Consider the following 22,031-nt stretch of genomic DNA (forward strand, 5'->3'; position numbering starts at 1 on the left):
ATAGAACACACCCTTTTCCTCCTTTCGTTTTTCTTTTTACTCTCTACCCCATCTTTATTTCGATCGCTTTTCTCCTATTTCTGTTTATAGCACAAGCATGTTCACCCGCTGTTGATCGCGCATTCTTCACTGCTCTCCTGACTGGTGCCATTTGGCAGGGAGCATGTGAACCCGGCTGGACCGCGTCATTCTTCAGTCAAACACATCCCATCCCGCTGTGGTTCTCGGCCCTGGAGTTGCAGGCCAGGCACAGGCACAAATAACGATGGCGGCCACGTTCACATGCCAGCGCCCCGATCTTCCTGGTGGCTCTTCCAACCATCGTCCTCTTTCTCCTACGATCTCTTCCCCACCGCTCAGCCCAGCGCCAGAGCATACATCTACACCTACTTCCTATTTGATGACAAAAGTCCCTTCTCTCTCCATCGTCTCACCCGGTGTGAACGACCCTAATTCAAAAGAAGTATACGCCACCACTCTCGAAGTCACCGATATCACCGTGGGGGCAGGCAGTCCGCCCATCGTATCTATCCCAGTAGTGGATGAGCAGCTCTCCGACGGGATGGAGACCACCACCACCACGACTACTCCATCATCTTCCAAAACAAATAGTCGACGCACCTCCAAACGCAAAAGAACAACTTCACCTCCATCACCAACAACAACCAAATCCCCAGAGCAGCTTCACTCCTCGCGACGCTCCAGCCCTCACAGCCAACACAGCTCCCTCCACTCACACCGTCGCTCCGCAACCACAGCTTCTATAACACCGATATCCGATCGAACAGCCCGGCGTGAAGACCTGATAGCTCTGCATCGTGAATCATGCCGTCTATTTCAAGACGACGGCCTCTCTACAACTAAACCTAGCCCACGAGTATCAGGATCAGTATCAGCATCTCGACCCCCATCTTCCAGCACATCACGAACACCTCCACGCCCTCTGCGCTCTGCATCCAACGCCAGCTCCCCATCTACTCTACGAACACCACTCTCCATCTCGACCTACCAAGACCAAAGTAATCAAAACGACTCCCCACGGGCTCCAATCCGCGCAGCTACTTTCTCAGCCTACGAGCCAGCATGCACGTCACCCGTGCAACCCACAGTCACAGTAATCGACTGGACATCGCCCTCCACACGGAGGCGCGAATACGAAAAGATCGACCGCGCCAGCAGTGGAGTACGTGGATTCTGGCGCCGAGTAGCGCCGCGATGGTGTCAATTCGGAGACCACCGCACGCCGTTCTTCGAAGAGGGCAAGGACGGGAAGGGGAACTATGAGGGGAGTGTACGGCGGTTCCGCATGGATTTACCAGAAGAGTGCGAAAGTAAGCGGGGAGGGACCCTTCCGAAGGGTTTCAAATTAAGCCGGAAGACGGTGATTCATCGAATGGGAGGGAGAGTGAAGACTGCTTAACCATTTCCTGGAGTTATAGCCTTAGTTGTTGTTATCAGTCCCAGCGTGCTTTATTTCCGGCGGATGATTGATTGCATTTGATACCCAGCTAGATGCATTCTTTATAATGATATACGAATTATACAGACACCAGTATGCATATGCATCTATTCAACACAGCACATGCCTAACATAGCAGTAATATAGTAGTATATTTCAATACACAAGTGACTTTTCCATAAACTCCAAACAAACCCCAAATCACACAACACACACACAAATTGAAAATAAAATGAAATCAATAGAGGTATCACAACATATCAAAATCATCCAAATTATCCCGATATTGCATAATACTCCTCTTAATCTTCGAAGAGTCGACCCAAGTCACGAAATCCTCCAAATTCCTCGTAACAAGGTACGCCGGATCCGTAACGACCTCCGTCCCGACGCGAACATGGCCCTGCTCGATGAAAGTGACAGCCTAGAAGCAGATTAGCATAACCGTTACACTCCCTTTTACCAAACACAACCACCCCCATATCCCCAAGGGGGGAAAAAATAAATGAGAGAGAGAGAAACATACAGTCTTAACATTCTCCACCATCCCACTCCTCGCCATCCACACCGCAAGTCTCCTCCGACAAAACGCACTAACAGTAACCTCCCTCTCGACCCTCGAAAGCCCCGCCCCTTGTTCCCGACTCTGCTTCAAAATGCCCATACGGAACAACTTATCCAGCACCTCGGACTCCAGCTTCTTGCGAACGGGATCGCTCTCAGGGTCCAGTTCGGATAGCTTGTGGGCTAGTTGGCGTAGGGATCCGCATAGCTGGTTGTATTTGCGGTAGTCGAGGGGGTCTTGCAGGTGGTAGCGTGTGCGGATTTGTGATTCTCGGTGGTTGTTGTCGGATTTGTACGTGTGGAAGTCGACTTTGCGCAGGAGTTTTTTCTCGTGGTGTTTGAGGGCGCGGGGCATTTTGATTGAGATTAAATGTCCCGGAGGGACTTTCGGAGGGTGGGTGTGGTGGTAATAAGAAAAGGTGAAGGGTGAAAGGTGAAGGTGGTGATGGTTTGGCTGATAAGAAAATTTTGGGGATAGGATTCAATTGGAGTGGTGGATTTGTCGGGTAGAATGGGTGTGCTTGGGAGTGAGGGGGGGCTGTGGTTGGTTGGGAGTGGGGCGGTGGAGAGGGCGGTGTAGCTTCTGGTTATGTGGTGTGGTGATGAGAGGTATACTGCTAATTAGACACTTTTTATCAATAAATGCTGGAGGAAAAGTAAATCAGCATGAGTGTTCTAGATCATGTTGCTTTTCATTCGATATCACTGTTTCACTTGGCTTGCAAAGCAATGTGCTGGTCTGCTTATCTTGGTACAATGTGAACCAGTTGGGGACATCGATGATACAATTCAGCTTGCTTTTGATAGTCTATCGTCTATACCATATGTCTATTTATATTTCTAAATAACAATCTATCTATATTCTAGTGTCTCTGATATACATGTATATTCCGATGACTCATCCTTCGACACAGCAGCACTACGGGAGAAATGTCTTCAATCCCATCGCGATCCGCTTAATCTGCTTCGCATAGAAGGAACTCTCCAATCCAGCTCCAATCCCCTTCAGTGGAAGCAACCGTGCAAGGAACGGCATCGGAACTCGGTTCAGCACCAACTGCGCCTTTTCATCCGAAACGCTCTCGTCCATCAGAATCAAGGGCAGTTTCGGCTCAATCGCTGCCGGGCGTCCAATTCCCACCACGTCGCACGCATTCTGCTGCAAAGCAGACATGGCGCCAGCACGGGTCCGGAAACCGCCAGTCAGCATAAGCACAAGATCCGGGAAGCGCTTGCGAGTTTCGGTGGCAAATTCGATGAAGAATGCCTCCCGAGCGACAGTGCTCGGGCGTTTCTCGGGTCCCATCATCTAAGACATGTCAGTCTCAACATGAGTATGAACAAATAACGTGTGCTGACCGTTGGGTTCTCGTAGCTGCCGCCGCTGACTTCCAAAAAGTCAATGCCTGCTTCAATGAGAAGTCCGATCTGGGTCATCGTGTCTTCAAATGTCGAGGAGCTGTGGTCAGCAGAGTTGAGCTTGATGCCGATAGCAAAAGTCGGCGGCACCACCTCGCGGATCGCGTGGATCATGTCGACCACAAATTTGGCTCTCTTCTCTGCCGTCCCGCCGTATGCATCGGTGCGTTTGTTGGACTTTTTCAGTTAGCGTGGCTCATCCGAATACTGGGCGTAACTACCTTGGCGTTCAGAAATTGATCTGTTCATTAGCTTGCGACCAGTGGCGAGAACAGTATTTACATACCAATCAGGTAACCGTGTGCTCCATGCAGCTCGATTCCGGAGAATCCGCTGTCGGCCATCAGGCGGGCCGTGTCCACAAACTGGCGAGTGACCCGGTCGATATCAACCTGAGTCATTTCTCGGGGTGGCGAAAAAACGAGCCAGGTGAGCAGACGCTGCACCAAGCCGTCACCCATATCAAGAGGAATCGCACTAGGTGCAATCGACGGAGCCAAGACGCCTCTACGGCCTGCAGCCCGGGGTGTTTGGCGGCCAGGATGGCAGGCCTGTACGATACACCGAGTGCCATGCTGTTGGCACGTCTTGGCGTACTGGCTCCAGCGTGCAACTAGAGCCTCGTTGCCTTCTGTTCCTGTGTACTCAGCATGCAAGGCAGGATCCCAAGGGTTTCCGAGATGGTCCACATCCACCTGGACATTTCCTAATCATCATATTGCAGTTAGAAGCGTACTATGTGCGCTGACAGTGGGTCGCTACCTGTAAGGAGAGCCCCCCAACCTCCTTGTCCCCATTGGTCGTATGCCTTCAGCAACGTTGGAGTCGGCTCATTGCCTGACCCGGCCAGTGCCTCGGCCATCGCAGCCTGGGCGAGTCAGACAAATCATGATTAAGCTTCCGGGAAATTGAGCCACCCACCTTGGCTAGGCGGTTCGGAAAGACCAGCCCGCAGGGAAGCTTAACGGGATCATGCAAGGACGCCATAGTGTGTGTGCCGGTGACAGAAAAGGAAAAGCTGAATGCGACCCTGAAAAACTGGGGGTTGCCCGTGATAAGTCACCGGCGGCCCGAAAAAGCAGCCGAGGCCAGAATCCACGTGGAGGTGTTCATGGCGCAATGTGGGGATAGCCGTTAGCATCGAGCCAAGATCTGTGCAAATGCTTATCGGTTCCGGCTGCTAGCACAACAATAAGCATGTGAAGAGCATCATCTACTTGTAACAAATTAGAGTAAGTAAGAATGATCATTGAGTTGGAGCTGTATGGGTCCTAATTACCACCAAGATAGACGAGCCGACTCCAATAATTGCCGAGTCGGTCCGTGCTTATAGAAGAGATCATAAGTCAGGATGAAACAGCACTATCCCCTCATTCTGACCCCAGTTCTGAGCTAATCAGAAAGCATCAGCCAGTCAAGCTTAATGAGGGACGAAATCCGCAGTTGGGGTAAAATCGGAGGAAAATGGTCCCCCGCGTGAAACCTCGGACGACCGGATATCCACGGTCAAGATAGCCGGACATCGGGATGCAGCCTCCCGACCACTCGGACAATACAGGGTAATCCGTCCGTGGAACCACCTTTTGACAGCTGTGACAGGGCCTTTTCGAGTCAAATCGAGCTATAGCTTCACCCCCGGCTAATTACCGATTTCAGCCCAGTGGAACCGATCGGACGGGGAGATGACGGCGGAATCCATCGCCGATCTGACAGGGCCTGTACGAGCTGCAGCTCTATTGCTTAGCTTGCAGAAGCTTATCTGTACGGTCCGTGATGGAGAAGACCCTGCGTCTGGGGTGAGACTGTCATTTTATCCCCACTTCACATGCCAATGACCCATGTTGCCTAGGTTGATGCATCCTGATCATATATCACGGTCTGGCCGCGGGACAGCCTGACCATCGCTCGTCTGGATGTGGCTAGACTCTGTCTGTATAGAATAATTAAATTGGAATGATCAGCAACAGCAGGACCACTAACATGTGAAGCCGTGAGGTGGTGACTCACTGGCAGATGTCGTTGTCCTTCCCCGCATGGAGATGAATCCCCTCATCACATGACGCTGACTGCAGGTGCAGGGGTATTCAGGCCCGATTCGGAAACAAAAAAGCTCGCCCAAAAGGATACTAGCGGGTCGATTCGGAATCATGGGGTAGACAGATATCCACCGTAATAACTACAAGGGTGATGTCGGGGTGATGTCGGAAGATGAAGGAAGCTACGAGTTCCAGTCTAGCGGGATTCCACGAAAAGGCAAAACTATAGCCCGAAAAAAAGATCTGATCATTGAATCATCCGTTTTATCCATCACAAGACCAGCATCTATGCTAACCAAAACTAGTCCGACATCGGTGGTATCCGACAACAGAATCGTCATTAAGAGGGGTCAGAATCCGTGAAAGAATGGGGGTATACAAAAGCGCATCCTTCCAAGCAGGATCCGGGAAACAAAAAGCGCTCGAAAACAGAACAAAGCCAGTATTTTAAGAATGAGATGCCGGAAAGCTAAGCAAAGAAGCTAAGCTCACAGCTTAGAGTTCTTCTCGGCCTCCTCGGTCAGAGCCTCCAGGGAGAAGGCGCTGGGTCCCAGGCTAGCCAGGATAGAGCCAACCTCCCGCTCCAAGGACAAGACCTCGGTGTGAGGGTTGTACATGCGGGCCTTGATCCAGGCGTCCAAGTTCTCGTCGCTCATGCTGCGCAGGGCGGTTTCGCGGTCAACCTTGGCCTCCTGTGCGGCCCGGATGACGTTGCGGGCCACAACAACAGAGACCTCACGGATGCGGGTCAAGTCGGGGTAGAGAAGGCCACGCTCAATCTCCTCGGGAAGGAGAGCCTTGGAGAGGGCCTCACCCGAGGCGTAGATCATGCTGTCGGTGACCTTGACAGACTTGGAGAGGATGGTACCCAGACCAATACCAGGGAAGACATACATGTTGTTGCCCTGGCCGGGGTAGTAGGTGCGGGTCTCGCCAGCAGTGTTGGTGTAGGACATGGGGGGGAAGGGAGAACCAGAGGCAAACAGCACGCGACCATCAGTGTTGGTGACGGCGCTCTCGTAGTCACATTCGGACTTGTGAGAGGGGTTGGACAGAGGGAAGACAATGGGGGCAGTGTTCCACTCGGCCATCTTGCGGAGGAGCTCGGGGGTGAAGACACCACCGATGGTAGAGAGACCCATCAGGATAGTGGGCTTCACATGGTCAACAACATCTTCCAGGGTCTTCAGCTGCAGGCCGTTGTTGTCCGTACGGGCAAAGTAGACCTTGTGATCAGCGAGCTTGTCACCACGATCAGCAGTGACAAGACCCTTGGTGTCGACCAGGTAGAAGCACGCGCGGGCCTCATCCTCGGTCATGCCCTCACGGACGAAGAAGTCAACAATCTGCTTAGCAACACCAACACCGGCGCTACCAGCACCGAAGAAGACGGCGCGCTGGTCCTTGCAAGGAAGGCCAGAGCGCTTGACAGCGTTGATGACACCACCGAGGATGACAGCACCAGTACCCTGGATGTCGTCGTTGAAGCAGGTGTAGTTGTCACGGTAACGCTCCAGAGCAGGAAAAGGGTTCTTGAAGTCCTCGAATTGGATCACAATACTGTAACGCGTAAGCAACAATCCCGTCGGGTCGATCATGTATGAGCCACTTACCCAGGCCAGCGCTCGGTCAGAGCAGCCATCAGCTCATCCAAGAATTCACGCTCCTCCTCGGGAGTCACCTTGTCGCGGCGGCTGCCCATGTACAACGGGTCTTCCCGGAAAGCCTTGTTGCTGGTGCCCAGATCGAGAGTCAAGGGCAGGGTGGCCTCGGGGCGAATACCCGCGCAGGCAGTGTACAGAGCCAGCTTACCAATGGGAATACCCATGCCGTTGATGCCAAGGTCACCCAGACCGAGAATCCGGGAACCATCGGTAATACATGTGATCTCCACGTTGGGCTGGGGCCAGTTGGCAATGACAGCGGCCAGGTTGCCGCGATCCTCCCAGCTCAGGTACATACCTAGACGTGCATGGTTAGCGGCCGATTCAGCCCGTGATAAGCACGCTAGACAGGGATTCGCCACACACCTTCGGGCTGCTGGTAGATCTCAGACCATCTCTGGCAGGCTTCTCCAACGACGGGAGTGTAGATGAGGGGAGTCATTTCCTTAGTGTGGTGTTAGCTCATTGGCTTACAATAATGTGGTTCTGCAGCTGCAGGCTTACCCTCAAGTGGTCCGTGACCAGACGGTAGAACAGGTGAACATTGTTCTTACGGAGAGTGCTGAGGTAGAGGAACTTGTCGATGGGGGTCTGCTTGAGAGCCAATTGAGCGAGGCCTGCAACTCCATTAGCTTCCAACCCCATCCGACCACCATTCCTCATCTACAGATATACGCACAGCGAGTCTTCTGGGTCTCGTACGACTCCGCACGCGGGGGCGTCAAGCCGTAGGTGCGGAGATACTTGCGAATGTAGGCAGGGTTGGCAGTGTCATAGTTGGCCTCACTAGACGTAGAGGAAGGCATTGTCAGTAACAGAGACGGCAGGAGTGAAAAACTTGATAATATGTGACCTGAGTCGAGGGTAGATAGAGACGACTCCGTCAAGGACGGGAGGCAAAAAGACTGGTTACTTACACAGGTGCCGCATGGTTCACCAAGGAGGTCGCGTGGACCGGTCGGCTTTGCTGAGCGGGAAATCGAGCCATGGTGGAAGGCTGAGTCACGGCCAGGATACTCTTGGAACGAACACCAACGATATCAGAAGAAGAGGGGAGATTGAAGGAGGCAGCAGAGGTGATGGCAGTGGAGGAGAGGATCAATTGAGGCGAGGAGACGACTGGTGGCAGTCTGATTTTATGTATTCCCTGGGCTAGTCGCATTGAACCCCCCTGAGTAAGAACCCACCGCATGCCGAAGTTCAACCAAGCAAGTGTCTCAACAGCGGTCGTGATCTTCTAACGAGGTCGTCGTCAAGACTATGAACCAGGGCCGTGGATTGATTAGGGATGACAGCAATCGGGAAGAATCGGGATGCAAGGGACCACTCAGGATGACCGGGACCGGTACGGTGGGTATCGGGGTACAATGGTTGCATGGCAGCGAACCGTTTCGACTGGGTCGCTGGTCACAGACTCTCTGTGGTGGGAATTATGAAAAAAAGGCGAAGCTTGGGGGGGAGAAAGGTGGAAATTGAACGGGTCAGATTGGGTCAGATTGGGACGGGTGTGGAGTAAACTAAACGGGAGCTCGCTCCGAATCCGACAAATGCGGAGAAAAATTGAAAAAACATTTGAGACGCACAGATTGTTTTTGGTCCTTTTGATTCAGCTCCAATTCATGGTTTTGAATGTGAAAGAATAAAATTTTTTAAAGGCGCAATAGATTGACAAATCCCGTTAGGGGCTTGGACCTTTCCAAATGTTGATTTTCGGTGTTTGGGGGGTGGGAAAGAGAAAGAAGATAATGAGGAGAAAAGTTGAGGTATTTCTCGTTCCAGGACGACGGCTACGTTGTAGTACCGAGTACAGCGAAAACACAACACACGACACACACACGACCTGTTCGATTTGAGGTGTTTATTGTGTTTATTCCAGGTGTTTTGGGTATTGTTGCTGTACTCCTGTTGCTGTTGTCGGTAATTTTGTTTCAATTCCTAATTGTTTGGTTTTCTTTTACACACAATCACTCGCTCACTTACTCACTTCTTTCCTACGGAATACACACTTTCCTTCTCTTTCTAAAGTCCGAGTGGGGGGAAAGAGGGACCTTCTTCTTTTTTCTTTTTTTTTTTTAATTCTCTTTCCCGTTGGGATTCGGTGGCAGCTGACATACCTACTACGGAAGTTCCCCCTTGTTTCGGTAAAAGATGGTTCTAGATATGGATCCCTCTTGCTTTGTGAATTGCTTGTTGGATCATAATTACAGACCTATACCAGAATTATACCACAACCAAACAGGATTCCTGATAATCCATGCGTATTGTTGGGGATGCATAAAGTACGAATTAGAGGTGTGAGTTGAGAGAGCTGATCGAGTCACCAGCATCATCAGTCTGGATTGTACGGGGTACTTGTCAGTCTTCTAGCTCATCCAGATGCACTTCGGGTAATCCTTCTACGACTACTGGCTTACTGAGTACAATTATACTCCGAGCGGCCGAAAGTATGAGATCTACCAGTGTAGAAACTAGCATGGGGGTTAATCAATTCCAAAAGAATGTGATATCTATCAACAACTATATTCTGCTTACGGTGGACTAGTCTCTTAAGTCCAGGACAACACTTCTTATCACCGTCCGCCCTACGACGGAGGTCTATACCCTATACTGTATACTGTCTTACGGGCCCCGATTTCCGAGATGGCAAACCCGATTCCCATTCTTTCTGCTGGTCGGATGGTGGACCCGATTTAGTCAGAATTCAGCGTAGACATCGGAATCACGCAGCACACGCTAAGCCAACAAGAGCAAAGGGTCCAGCCATGGTGGTTAAGGTGGATCGGGTCTCATGTGGCAGAGAAACAGGCTAAACTACGCCCACTAAGCCAGCTTAGTTGCCTAAGCTAACTGCCAGGCCCCAAGTCTTCCAGACGATCTAACTGAACCAGGAAGGATTCTGGACCGGATGTTATTCATGCTGTGCCAGCCATTAGTCTAAGATAGTCCCGCTAACATTCCCCGCAGCAACGCGGCCCGGACAATGGCCGAGTTCGGGTCTTGTCAGCGGCTGCAAAAGCCAGCACCAGAACACACACACACACACATACACACGCATACGCACACTCACATACACGAATCAGTGTGTGTCGGTAGTAGTACCGCACCTGTGTTTCGTGTCCTGTCGGCCGATTGCCAGATATACACACATTTACGAATATCTTCAAATTTTGCCAAAGCTCATAAAATCCCTCAAACTTGTTGGCTTGTCACCCGACATTGACTCGTATTGCCCGGTGTGTGTGTTGATCCCATCCACCACGGAGTATTCCTAGCAAGGGTGAAATCGTACCCGGAATACTCCGTGGTGCAGACGCAATGCAAAAAGGAAGCTCGTCGCCCCCATCCCAGACTACCCTTCGAAACACATTGCGCATTACTTGACTGCGCCGATCAGAAATGCGCGAATAAAGGTCAGGCAAAAAAAAGAAAAGAGAAGAGTAAAAAAAAATTCTTTATTGTCGGGTCTCCAATTTTGACTCCAAATTCCGCGGTCCTGGCTGCCCAATAATAAATAGTCTGAAACTTCAAACGGCCTTGCGCCTCGCCGATCGGTCCCGACCGATGGAGCATCCGATGGAGTCGCCTCCTGCGAAACTGCGAAAATCTTCCGTAGCTTCCAGTGAATAATATCTGAAGCAGTAACCCTTCCCTCATGATTGGTCCTCTCCTACTCGACTTGCTCTCTCGCAGTGGAGTGTAGTATAATTAGTAGTGTAGGTGTGAACCGTGCTGTTTCCGTCGGAAGCACGCAAAATTTCGTCTCCTGCACACGACCAGCTTACGAGGTCGAGGCTCGTCTCATTATTAATTGTCAAGTGTGAAATTATCGTGGGAGCTAAACGTGTCTAGTTTTGAGCTAGTGATCAATTACTATGGAATTATGATTGTTGTGCACTGCTAGTGCTAAGTATATCCTCCCTAGTCAAAAGTATAGAATTCGGTTACAGACTCCACTCCCATTGGCGTTCTTGCCGATATACTACTTTACTACTATTGTAGTCGTGTGTGAGCTACTACTACTCTTGTTGATCTCCAACTCAGCCAATTTAAGATAGCGTGGGCTGTCCTGAGCGATTTCTTAAGCCATTGGACCCTGATACCCATTCGAGCGATTTTCTATGTCCAATTTATCCCTCACTTTTGACACGGTGGCTGAAGTTTGTACCTCATCCCGCGCATCCATCCACGCAACCATGCAGGTTTTGACCGGGTTACCCACTTCAGCAGTTCCTCGACCAGCCCCGGACCCGAGCTGCATGGATCACAAAGCTTGACTGGTGCTGATCCTTCCATTCCTTGGATTCAGCGGTTTAGCCGCGGGTTATACCTCAGATGCTTCCAAGCACCTCCCGCATTGAGCGCCTGATGGAAGAAAGATTGAAGTTGGGTGACTCTAGCCCATGAAGTGTGTGATACAGGTCATACCCACTGGAATCTGAGAGCTATTTACTGTTGGCTTAGTCGTCTATATGTGTGACGATGCTTTCCTAGTCTTGGTTCCATTGTATCTCACAGCGGCCAAACTGCTTGACTTAAAATTGGCGTGGTGGCACTGTGGCCATACTTGACTCATCGGACAGGACTCCGGGAAGCTTGCGATACTCCGCGGCCATCGTTGCTAACCTTGCAGGTGTATGTAACAGTCATACCTCCATGTTATCGGACCTCGTACAAGTTATTCAGGCAACAGAGATCTCGTTCGCCCTTACGTCGTTGAGGGACTGCGGTGCCAGCGTTTCATTGCATTACACCATCTGCTACAACTTTGAGATCACATAGGCCTTGCGTGGGTTACAAGAGAATGTCAAGTCTGAGATAAGGATATCATGCGATGGAGTATCTATCAGTGAGCCGTCATCGAATCTCGCAGTCAGACCTCCGGACCGTTGCATTTGTACAGGGCACAATGGCATATATGATGCTCCGTCTGGGATGATCCATCTGTTGCCTGATTACTTACATCTAGACTGGACTGGAAACAATGATTGGAAGATAATAAGGATTATCGCGATGATAGGACAATGCTGGCGTGTCACCTGACTGCGGCCGAACCCGGCCAGTAGCGGTGACGCAATGGTGATTAGGCGCAGGCCCGTGATCGAGACATGCAACAACAACCGGGAAGCTTTGCAATCAGCTAACCAGCTGCCGGTTTCCCCTCTTTTCCTGCTTCCATTTCACCATTGTTTGCTCGGCCAGGTTTGCAGATACTCCCCATCTCCCCTCTGTTCATGGTGTGCATTTACCATCTTCATCTTCATCAATACTCATCAGGTACCTAGCTTTGTGTTTTGTTAAGCCATCCTGGTACGCCAGGCATCCTTCATCATGCCGCAAGGAGAGACGGAGCCCCTCCTCCCTCGCTACCGGGAGGACACGACCCTCCAGCGTCGCCTGCATCAAAAATTACACACATACCAGATGATCCGTGCCCTTTCGGATGGATACATGCCGTCTACTGAACAAGCCATCATCAATTTGCGCACCTTGTTGGCTTCCGATGTCCTTTCCCCTCACACCCACGATGTTGGAACCGTCGGTCGTCAGATTGTCCGCGACTGCCGCCTCTGGATCCAAGTGTTCATCGAGCTCTTGCAAGAGAAGAATGGTGATGATAAGCTCCAGGAGTTCTTGTGGCACCTCTCACGCTCCAGGGCGTCCATCGACCCCAACAAGATACAGCAGCGAGCCAATCAAACCAAGGCAAGGGCGGATACGAAAGCGGGTACCGACTTCCGTTCTTTTCTGTTCATGCATCAGGCTGTGGGTTCCACAGGGCATCAAGTAGTAGTTAGCTAACAATGGTGATCCAGCGTATGATAGCCTGCGCACCGTGGGAAGTCTACTCCTTACCAACGCGGACTTCCGGCTCTTCGTCGATGATTTGTCGACTGTCGGCCGCCAGATCTTTTCCGATACGGCATTCTCGTTGTCCAACACATCGCAGCAGATTGGAAAAGAGCTTCAACCTTCTCAGGAAGATGTAGATGCTATTCAGGGGGCAGGCGCCGATGAAGGCCGTTCTGCAGGAAACGAAGAATTACGTGAAGAGGCAGCTACTGTGGCGAAAGTCGCAGGTAATGGTGTTGCTCGCACCGGAAAAGATGCAGTCCAGAGTGCCAAAGAGCATTTAGCGGGACAGGAAAAAGACGCCTTGCTCTATCGATTGAAGAAGACCGTGATGAACCTTCGGGACCGTTCTGACTATACAGACTCGGTTGCCACATTAGGCCAACTGCTGGGGCGATATGCCAAAGCGTATGCAAGTGCGGCTTCGGATGTCGTCACAACAGCAGAAGAGGAAGTCGATGTCAATAAGGACCTCAAGGAGGCAATGGAACACTTCTGGTTGCTGGTTCAGTCGTTTGGCGATGCTCAGGAATGGAAAACCTTAGAGCAGCGCTTCAAAGCTGTAATGCAGCACTCGAACAAAGATCCAGAGTTTGAAAAGTTCGTCTCTGAAACAGGTTCCTTGGTCGAGGAGATGTTGACTGATCCAAAATTCTTCGATTCGGCCGAAGAGAAGATTGATGAGCTCAAAGAAAAGTCAAAGAAAATTGAGACAGGATCCAGTATCCGTCAGGATGTGGATGCATTCCTGGCACAAGCAAGACGGGCTCTGCGGACGGTTCCGCAAGACAAAGCTGTGTCTAAACTCTTCGATGCGACTAACAAGCTATACAAGGATGCCTGGGACGGCTACAATAGCCGAGAAGGCCAATTACCCACCGACCTAATCGAAGTCTTCTTTCCTCTAGTTCTCCGCACTATTCAATACATACCAATCCCGCGACTTGAGATATCTGCACCAGAGGTCGATCTGTTACTGGAGAGCCTCATTCTGGAACCCGGTCGCACCGTCAATTATTCCTCATTCTTGCCATACCGGATGCATGTTACAACGCGCAATGACATCGACATCGTGAAAAAGCATTCCAAGAAAACCGCCACTGATCTCAAAACCACATTCACGGCAACAGTATGTGGATTGAATATTAGTGCTCAGGAATTCGGATATTGGATGCGGACCCATTCGGCGCTTCTATTTGGCCTCAAGGATGAGGGAATTGCCAGTTTCTACCTGGATAAGCGCGGTATTGACATCTCCCTGGACATAGAGGTTGGAAGAGAGCGGCTGGAACACATCTTCACTCTGCGCGGTGTCCGTGTGCGGATCCACAAGCTGGACTACAAAGTCCACCGCAGCAAGTGGAAGTGGCTCATCTGGTTGACGAAGCCTTTCCTTAAGCACCTAGTCCGCCGAGTCTTGGAAAAGAAGATCGCGGAGAACATTGTTCAGGCTGCTTTCACGCTCAATAGAGAGCTGGTATTTGCTCGAGAACGTCTGCGAGCGGCACGCATTGCCAACCCTCGGGACCTGGCAAGTTTCGTGCGGGCAGTGCTGGCACGGCTGCAATCGCTTCCCGACACCGACGTCGAGACTCGTATTGGCCTTGAGCCACCTGGTAGCGGTGTCTTCAAGGGTGTATACGCCCCGGGCAGCTTGGTCAAGGTCTGGCATGACGAAGCCTCCCGGGCCCCTGAGGCCATTGAAGAGGGCGATGAAAGTCAGGGACTGGGACGGACCTGGCGAAACGAAATATTTGATGTGCCGAGACGTTAAGCCTATGACGATCGCTCATTTTCATCACGAGTCACGTTTGTTCCCTTTAGTCTCTTTGGTCTGGATCAACTGTCAAGGTCCCCGCGCTATAAAAGTGCATATTCCGTAGTTGCTTGGATGATCGACACCGGTGGGTTCGTAGTCAGGATGCGGGGAATTTGCCACAGTTTATTTCTTTACTTTAGCTAGCAATGAGCGTTGATAGCGACTATTGTATACAATTTATGAATTCTTATTCTGGTTCTCCCCATATAGTGTGAACCCACGTGACCCGGTCGCGGACGAACAGTAAAGCCGGCCGGCGTTGCGGCCACCTAACCGGTTTATGTGGTTGGCCGAACATCCTCCATCTTCGAGTCCGCGATAACAGACAGCCTGGCCAAACACAACGTCTGCTTCTTGAGGTCTTGACTGATCTTGAGCAGCTCCCGCCAGGGACCAAACATTCCTCATTCCAAACACCTTTATCCGACACTCTCCCCTCTAACTTCCTCGTCCCTCTTTTCCCCCAATCTACCCACATACATACATCCGTCCTTCTTGGCCGATCGACATCCTTCTATACTTCCAACATAACAAACACTCTAAAGTATAATCCACGCCGACACCACATCCCTCGCTACAAACAACCACGACAGCTACTTGAGCTGCGACACTTCGCAGCTCACAACAACCCCTTCATATCACCAAATAAATAAATAGACCCAAACCGACGCAGCCATGTTCCCCACCATGCGAACCGTGGCCCTCTTCGTGGTCCTCACCATCTGTCTCATCCAATTGGTCCTCGCCGCAGAAGACTACTACAAGATCCTCGGACTGGATAAGTCCGCCTCGGAGAAGGACATCAAACGCGCCTACAGACATCTGAGCAAGAAGTTCCATCCGGATAAGAACCCGTTCGTTTTACCCTCTCCCTTCTCCCAACTTTCTTTCTTCTATTGGCGCTATTACTAAATTATCCGATGCGATATAGAGGCGACGAAACCGCGCAAAAGAAATTCGTCGAAATCGCCGAAGCCTACGACGTGCTGTCCACGTCCTCCACCCGCAAGATCTACGACCAATACGGCCACGAAGGCCTCGAACAGCACCGTCAAGGCGGCCGACAATCGCACGACCCATTCGATCTATTCTCGAGATTCTTCGGCGGCGGAGGTCATTTCGGACATGCGCCGGGACATCGCCGGGGACCGGACATGGAGCTGCGGGTCGGGTTACCGCTGAGGGACTTCTACAACGGACGGGACTTCTCGTTCGGCGTTGAGAAGCAGCAGATCTGTGATGCGTGCGAGGGTACCGGGTCCGCGGACCGGGAGGTCGTCACCTGCGATAAGTGCTCTGGACGGGGAATGATCATCCAGAAGCACCAGCTAGCGCCGGGCATGTTCCAGCAGGTGCAGATGCATTGCGATAAGTGTGGCGGACAGGGCAAGATGATCAAGAAGCCGTGCCCGGTGTGTCATGGCCACCGGGTAGTTCGCCGCGAGGTCGAGACGCATGCGACTGTGGAACCTGGAATGGATAAGGGGATGCGACTGGTATACGAGAACGAGGCGGACGAGAGTCCCGACTGGATTGCGGGCGACTTGGTGCTGATTCTCGAGGAGAAGGAGCCGGAGCTAAGCGATGCCGAGGAACATCGTACGGATGGGACGTTTTTCCGTCGCAAGGGCAAGGATCTGTTTTGGAAGGAGGCGCTGTCGCTACGCGAGGCGTGGATGGGCGAGTGGACGCGCAATATCACGCATTTGGATGGGCATGTGGTTCATTTGGGGAGGAAGCGCGGGGAGGTCGTGCAGCCGTTGTCGGTGGAGACCATTAAGGGTGAGGGTATGCCGCATTACTCGGATGGTCATCTTCATGATAATGATGATGAGGATGAAGAGCCTGGGAACTTGTATGTCGAGTATGCGGTTATCTTGCCGGATGAGATGGAGAGCGGGATGGAGAAGGACTTCTTTGCCCTGTGGGAGAAGTGGCGTAAGAAGAATGGAGTCGATTTGGGTCGCGATAGTGGGAGGCCTATGCCCGCTCCGCCGGTGAAGGATGAGTTATGATAGATATCTATTGCTTAATTCTTGCTCGCTTTCTCTCTCTCTCTTTCCCTTCGCTTCACGGGACGTGACATTGTACATTTATTCAGTGGTTTAGATAGCTATCTTAGACGTTCTCTATGGAGAGTATATCGAAAATGGCATCCTTGACGCCCGACGCCCTTGATGGGGAAGAATGGTTCCGATCCATAGTAAGCTTCTACTTTGCGTATGACCATTATCTTTGCCCCTACATTCGTTGTGTCTCCTCGCGTCGCAGTGATCCGTTTACATCCGAACCAGAGATCCCACACGCCCTGTCAGACCTGAGATGGCAAACCAGCTGCTGTGTCACCAATAGATGATGGTTGCCTAGAGATGCAGTCGATAAGAGATCAGGAGCGTTTCCTGTACGTTCGAGCGTATGGGTAATTCAGCACTGAATTACCGCGATCGCCGATTCATGCAGGGATCGCGCCTTGCATGCAGACAGATATGGGTGCACAGACTCATGATTCGCTGCATGGACAGACACTGTCCCAAGTATTGATTCGTTGGCTGATGTCCCGAGATCTGCACCTAGAGAGGCCCAAACGGAGCCAGATCACCACTATCCCATAAATTCCCCGACAAACTCTCCAGCGTCTCGAAATCAGGCATCCAAAATGGACTGTCTTCTTCCAGATCGATCCAGGGTGCGATCTGCAATGCCATGCGCACGCCATGGTCCTGGCTGCTAGTGGGTTCGGAAGAAGCCTGGGCGGCGGTGTTGGCTGCCGTTGCGTTGTTCACATCTGGTGCCATGCCGCCGGTGGGGTTGTTGCTATTGCTGCATGTGGTGATGAGGTTGTGATGATCCCTGAACATTCCTGCATTGATGCCACCGCTGCTGCTGTGTTGGGCTGTCATCAGTTCCGCCATACCCACCTTTTTGGATGCATCGCTTCCTTCTAGCTTCTCCATTGCGGCGTTGACGAGCAGCTCGAATGCGTCGCGGTATTTCTTGACCCATTCAGCGCGCTCACCCATCACGAACAGGACGGTCGAGCAGGCGCGAATATCGTTACTCATCTGGACGGACCAGACGTCGCTTGTGTGGGTCCATAGGGCGTAGAGCAGGGTGATACCAGCCATAAAGATGGTCTGGACGGCCAGGAAGGAGTGCCCGTATTCGAGGGTTTGGTGTAGCTTCTTGTGGGTTTGGCAGGTGTTTCCGGCTGCGCGGAGACAGATGTGGTAGTATGGGTCAGAAAGAGGAAGTGAGGGTAGGAATGGCTGGATGAGGAGTCGTAGGGCTCGGTGGTAGTGCAGCATTGGATAGTCTAGGTCGGATCCGGTGAAACGTCGCAGGGCTGACTCTTTCCATTCTTCGAGCTGGAGAAAGAGTCGGTCCATCTTCGAGCGTAAAGTGTGCAGTGGTCGGTCAGCTCGGTAGATCTTGTGCTGAATTTCGGAGTCAATGCGCCGCAGGCGCATAAGGAATATGGCAAATGTCAGGGTCGTGATTCTGGTCGGAGCTGGAGGGGCGGCTAGCAAGGCCGGATCGCGGACATCGTCGTCAATGTCTGCAGGCAAAGGAAGGTCGATGTGTCTGTCTGCGATGCTGAATGGTCGGCCCAGGGACATAGACACGACACGTTCTAGGTAATATACAGTCCAGAAGAGACGCCGCCGCATTTGCGCAGTGAAGGGATCCATGTTGATCTCGTTTGCTTTGCGATGCAGTCCAAGGTCTATGGCGGTACGCATGGCGAGGCCTACCATGTACCACATACCCTGACCAGACGCGGAACGAAGGTGATACACTATCAGTAGAGCCATAGCCTCAATATTCTCTATGGATCGCAATTCGCACATATTTGGTAGTTGTTGCAAAGCGGTCATGTAAAATCGCTGGCGAGGTGGTTAGAACAAATAACTTCCGCACCATAAGAGCCACATACCTCAGGAGTGGTATACGAGTAAGTTTCACTTAACTGAATCGATGTAGCTCCGATGGCATATACAAGATACAGCTTGAATATGCCTACCCGTTCCTCCTTGGTCAGCTCTTCTCGTTTCTTCTGCGCCAGCCGCCAGCGCGCCTCATGCAGTCGCCACAACTCCGTGCGGTCGAGAAACGGATAGCGAACATGGATCCGGGTGAGATAGGCATGAAGAATCCTGGATCCCATTTCATCGTTAGGAGGCTCGCTGCTTTTCACCAACACCTCCTCTACTCGTGGCGGTCGAGTTCGATCATGGACCTGACCAGCCCTCTCACCTTGAGGCTGAGGGGGAAGACCCGTAGATCCTTGTCCCGCTGCAGGTCCAAATCTACTTGATGATGCTGCTCGAGCTGAAGATAGAGCCTGGTTCCATATTGTGGCTTGGACCATCTCCCCAAGATTCGTAGCTAAGGAGAGGCCCGAACTGGAACCTACGTATGCAGGCGCCTCCGAAGAGTTGAGTGCAAGGAATCCCACCAATTCTCCGACGGCATTTTGATCCAGGCCAGGGGTCGGGTTACTGGGAGTCTCCGGATGCGGAGGAGACAGGAGTGCAGCAACTGGATGGGCGACATGGCTGCTGGCCCGGCTACTCATCGGTTTCGATTCTAACTGGGACTCAAGGTAGGCGATGCGATCCTGCAACGCACGGGTATATCTACAATTGTCAGTACTCCACAAGGATTATGTTTCGGGTCAGCTGGGAAAGGGGGATCCCACTCGTTTTGAGTGCCATTCTCCTGTCGTACGGTGGCTTTGTCACATATCGCCCCGGCCTTTTGGCAGTTGGAGCACACGGGGTAGTCATTGTCACACTAAGACTCGACCATTAGCATTGACTGATGCCCCGGAGTAACATGCTGGAGGCAACTACAACCCGGACTGATCTCCAAGGATAGGTGGATCCGTCTACTGACTTTCTGCTTTCTAGTCTTACAGCGCGTGCATGCCGTTCTGCCGCGCTTCCGGGGATTGTAGTCCCGCGAAGGTGAAGAAGAGGTTCTGGTGGGGGTCGAAGTGCTCGCAATATCCATACTAGTTTATCTCATATTGTCCCTGATACAGAAGAAGGGGAAGAAGAGAAGTCAAACTCGCTCGACAATCGCAAATGTAGAAGAGCAGAAGATGAGTCAGGAATAAATGGAGGAAGAAGTTGGGAAGCTGCTCGTCCCCGCCAAGACATCTCGGCTCGACCCGCCAGTTAGCGCCTGGAGCCATTAATTAAATTTAGTACGAGAAAGATAAGCACCTCAGGTGGGTTCTTCTATATGGATTACTCGTTGGTATTTGCACTATCATGTCTATTTCCATAATATTAAAGAGATATCCAAGAAGAGTATGTCATATACCAATGGATGCGTATCGCCGCAGTGGACTTTTTGTATCGCTGAAACGCCATCTATGCCGAACTTGTATCATAAGTAGATTCATTGCATCTCATAACCACCTTACGGCTCTGGTTCCGCTTTCTTCTCGGAGTGAGACGCACTCTCCATCTCACCACTGGCCTGGGATTCAGGAACCTGCTCCGGTTGGGCTTCAGTATCCCCGGCTGCAACCTGCTTCTCGGCCTGTTCCTGGGCCTGCTCTTGCCGCCGCTTCTCTTCCTCTTGCCTCTTCTCTTCTTCTATTTCATATTGGTCCTTGGGCCTCTCCAGTCCCCGGTCGCGAATAAAGACACATGCGAGGAGACATACTCCCATCAGCGGGACTTGGAAGATGAACACGGAGTGAGAAGCCTTGGCATATGCGTCAAGGATCTGCTCCCAATCTGCATCGGGAATACCGGCCCTCGACGGGAGCGAATAGGATGAATCAGCAATATCCCTATATCCCACAGGCAGATTGGATCGCAAGGTTGCCTGCAAGATCGCAGCTGAGATAGCCAGACCACATGCACCACCTAGGCAGCGGAAGAAATTCCGGTCCGAGATTACGACAGCTCTCTGGGCCTTCGTACAATGCGCCTGAAAAGCGACCATGGTCGGTTGGAAGACACCTCCAACGCCTATGCCAGCGATGCCAACGATAACAGCAATAGCTCCCGGGCTGGTGTGGCGGTCAAACAACAGCATCAGGCCGGCGCCACTAAATATAATGTCAGATTACAATTATCTTAACGATAGGCAAGACACCGGCCGGGTCACTTACAGTGTCCAGAAGAAAAACCCAGCCCAGATCACCTCTCCGTAACGCTTGCGCCGGGAAATGTACTGGCCGGACAAGACAGAGGCCACTGATTGACAGGCGACCATTGGGGCCGTTAGTGCAGCAGAAACAATCGGGGACCAGTCCCGGGCGTTCTGATAATACAACGGCAGGTAGTAGAGAGACGACTGGTACACAGCTCCAAAAAGGAAACTCTGCAAGAACAAGGTACAGACCACTCTGTTCTTGAAAAACACCACTGTTCAAGGATTAGCAGCCGGTCTTGAAATATTGAGGTTCAATTGGTGTGACATACTTGGAAGCATAGGCAACACAGCGACTTTCCATTCAATTAGGAGAAACGCAATCAAAGCGCAGCCCGCAATGGTGAGCATGCTAATCACCATCGCCGAATCCCAGTTGAAGTAAGAGCCGCCTCCCGAGATAGGGATCAACAAGAATATTATTCCAATGGACGAAGACAAGATACCATAAAAGTCAATCTTGCGGGCATTTTTGCGGAGGCTGTCCTTCCGCGCATTATTGGGAATAAGGAAATAGCCCACAACAATAGAGCATGCAGAGAGCGGAGAGATGAGCCAGAAGAAACCTCGCCATGTCGAATCCATGACGAATGCTGCGGCAATGAACGGCCCGATAACGTTGCCCATCCCCAGAGCCGCACCCAAGATTCCCTGGTATTTTCCCCGGTCTCTGAGGGTGACAATATCAGACACAATGATCATCGTTAGGGAGGTGACACCGCCGCCAGCTACACCAGCCAATCCTCGAAAGACATAGAACATTGCAGCATTCTGAGATAGACCACACAGTAGATCGGCAATGCAAAGGAGTGCCAAGGCACATAAGTAGACTATCTTTCGGCCGAAGATATCAGACAACCGACCATAAAGCACCGTAAACATGGTATTCGCAATAAGGGACGATGTGCCTGCCCATGAGATGGTATCCTGGGCGTTGAGATCTCGGGCGATTGTGGGAAGAGTAACGCTGATACCATTTTGATCAACGAAGGTGATAAGCAGAGAAACTGCGAGCCCCGTGAAGACAACCAGCAATTGCCCGATAGGCA

At 51.6% G+C, this 22,031-nt stretch overlaps 8 protein-coding genes across 8 annotated transcripts; 4 read left to right on the forward strand and 4 right to left on the reverse strand.

The window, feature by feature from the left end:
* Positions 1 to 265: 265 nt before the first annotated feature.
* Positions 266 to 1,420, forward strand: BO88DRAFT_413504 (uncharacterized protein; the record flags this gene model as incomplete). The annotated part of the gene is made up of 1 exon (XM_025708133.1): positions 266 to 1,420. The coding sequence occupies one exon, from the start codon at positions 266 to 268 to the stop codon at positions 1,418 to 1,420; it is 1,155 nt and encodes a 384-aa protein (XP_025565138.1).
* A 289-nt stretch (positions 1,421 to 1,709) lies between these two features.
* On the reverse strand, positions 1,710 to 2,378 carry BO88DRAFT_336033 (snoRNA-binding rRNA-processing protein IMP3; the record flags this gene model as incomplete). Its single annotated transcript, XM_025702881.1, has 2 exons — positions 1,710 to 1,883; positions 1,986 to 2,378. 2 exons carry the CDS (start codon positions 2,376 to 2,378, stop codon positions 1,710 to 1,712), a joined length of 567 nt encoding a protein of 188 aa, XP_025565139.1.
* Positions 2,379 to 2,942: 564 nt separating this feature from the next.
* BO88DRAFT_336286 (FMN binding oxidoreductase) lies at positions 2,943 to 4,429 on the reverse strand (the record flags this gene model as incomplete). Its single annotated transcript, XM_025702896.1, has 6 exons — positions 2,943 to 3,332; positions 3,383 to 3,619; positions 3,664 to 3,683; positions 3,729 to 4,148; positions 4,205 to 4,310; positions 4,364 to 4,429. The coding sequence occupies 6 exons, from the start codon at positions 4,427 to 4,429 to the stop codon at positions 2,943 to 2,945; spliced, it is 1,239 nt and encodes a 412-aa protein (XP_025565140.1).
* Positions 4,430 to 5,966: 1,537 nt separating this feature from the next.
* Positions 5,967 to 8,334, reverse strand: BO88DRAFT_335532 (NAD-dependent malic enzyme; the record flags this gene model as incomplete). The annotated part of the gene is made up of 6 exons (XM_025702853.1): positions 5,967 to 7,038; positions 7,092 to 7,440; positions 7,509 to 7,587; positions 7,647 to 7,759; positions 7,822 to 7,928; positions 8,060 to 8,334. 6 exons carry the CDS (start codon positions 8,332 to 8,334, stop codon positions 5,967 to 5,969), a joined length of 1,995 nt encoding a protein of 664 aa, XP_025565141.1.
* Positions 8,335 to 10,037: 1,703 nt separating this feature from the next.
* On the forward strand, positions 10,038 to 10,458 carry BO88DRAFT_249493 (uncharacterized protein). The gene has a single exon (XM_025702202.1). It carries the CDS (start codon positions 10,123 to 10,125, stop codon positions 10,360 to 10,362), a length of 240 nt encoding a protein of 79 aa, XP_025565142.1. The 5' UTR covers positions 10,038 to 10,122; the 3' UTR covers positions 10,363 to 10,458.
* Positions 10,459 to 12,470: 2,012 nt separating this feature from the next.
* Positions 12,471 to 14,766, forward strand: BO88DRAFT_335710 (uncharacterized protein; the record flags this gene model as incomplete). Its single annotated transcript, XM_025702865.1, has 2 exons — positions 12,471 to 12,909; positions 12,956 to 14,766. The coding sequence occupies 2 exons, from the start codon at positions 12,471 to 12,473 to the stop codon at positions 14,764 to 14,766; spliced, it is 2,250 nt and encodes a 749-aa protein (XP_025565143.1).
* A 361-nt stretch (positions 14,767 to 15,127) lies between these two features.
* Positions 15,128 to 16,974, forward strand: BO88DRAFT_362189 (putative DnaJ domain protein). The gene is made up of 2 exons (XM_025703909.1): positions 15,128 to 15,665; positions 15,743 to 16,974. Exons 1-2 carry the CDS (start codon positions 15,487 to 15,489, stop codon positions 16,824 to 16,826), a joined length of 1,263 nt encoding a protein of 420 aa, XP_025565144.1. The 5' UTR covers positions 15,128 to 15,486; the 3' UTR covers positions 16,827 to 16,974.
* Positions 16,975 to 17,381: 407 nt separating this feature from the next.
* On the reverse strand, positions 17,382 to 21,684 carry BO88DRAFT_424071 (MFS transporter; the record flags this gene model as incomplete). Its single annotated transcript, XM_025708708.1, has 6 exons — positions 17,382 to 18,695; positions 18,746 to 19,448; positions 19,540 to 19,605; positions 20,243 to 20,878; positions 20,942 to 21,197; positions 21,255 to 21,684. The coding sequence occupies 6 exons, from the start codon at positions 21,682 to 21,684 to the stop codon at positions 17,382 to 17,384; spliced, it is 3,405 nt and encodes a 1,134-aa protein (XP_025565145.1).
* Positions 21,685 to 22,031: the final 347 nt, after the last annotated feature.

Source organism: Aspergillus vadensis (genome assembly GCF_003184925.1).
Source record: "Aspergillus vadensis CBS 113365 unplaced genomic scaffold BO88scaffold_6, whole genome shotgun sequence".
Lineage (NCBI taxonomy): Eukaryota > Fungi > Ascomycota > Eurotiomycetes > Eurotiales > Aspergillaceae > Aspergillus > Aspergillus vadensis.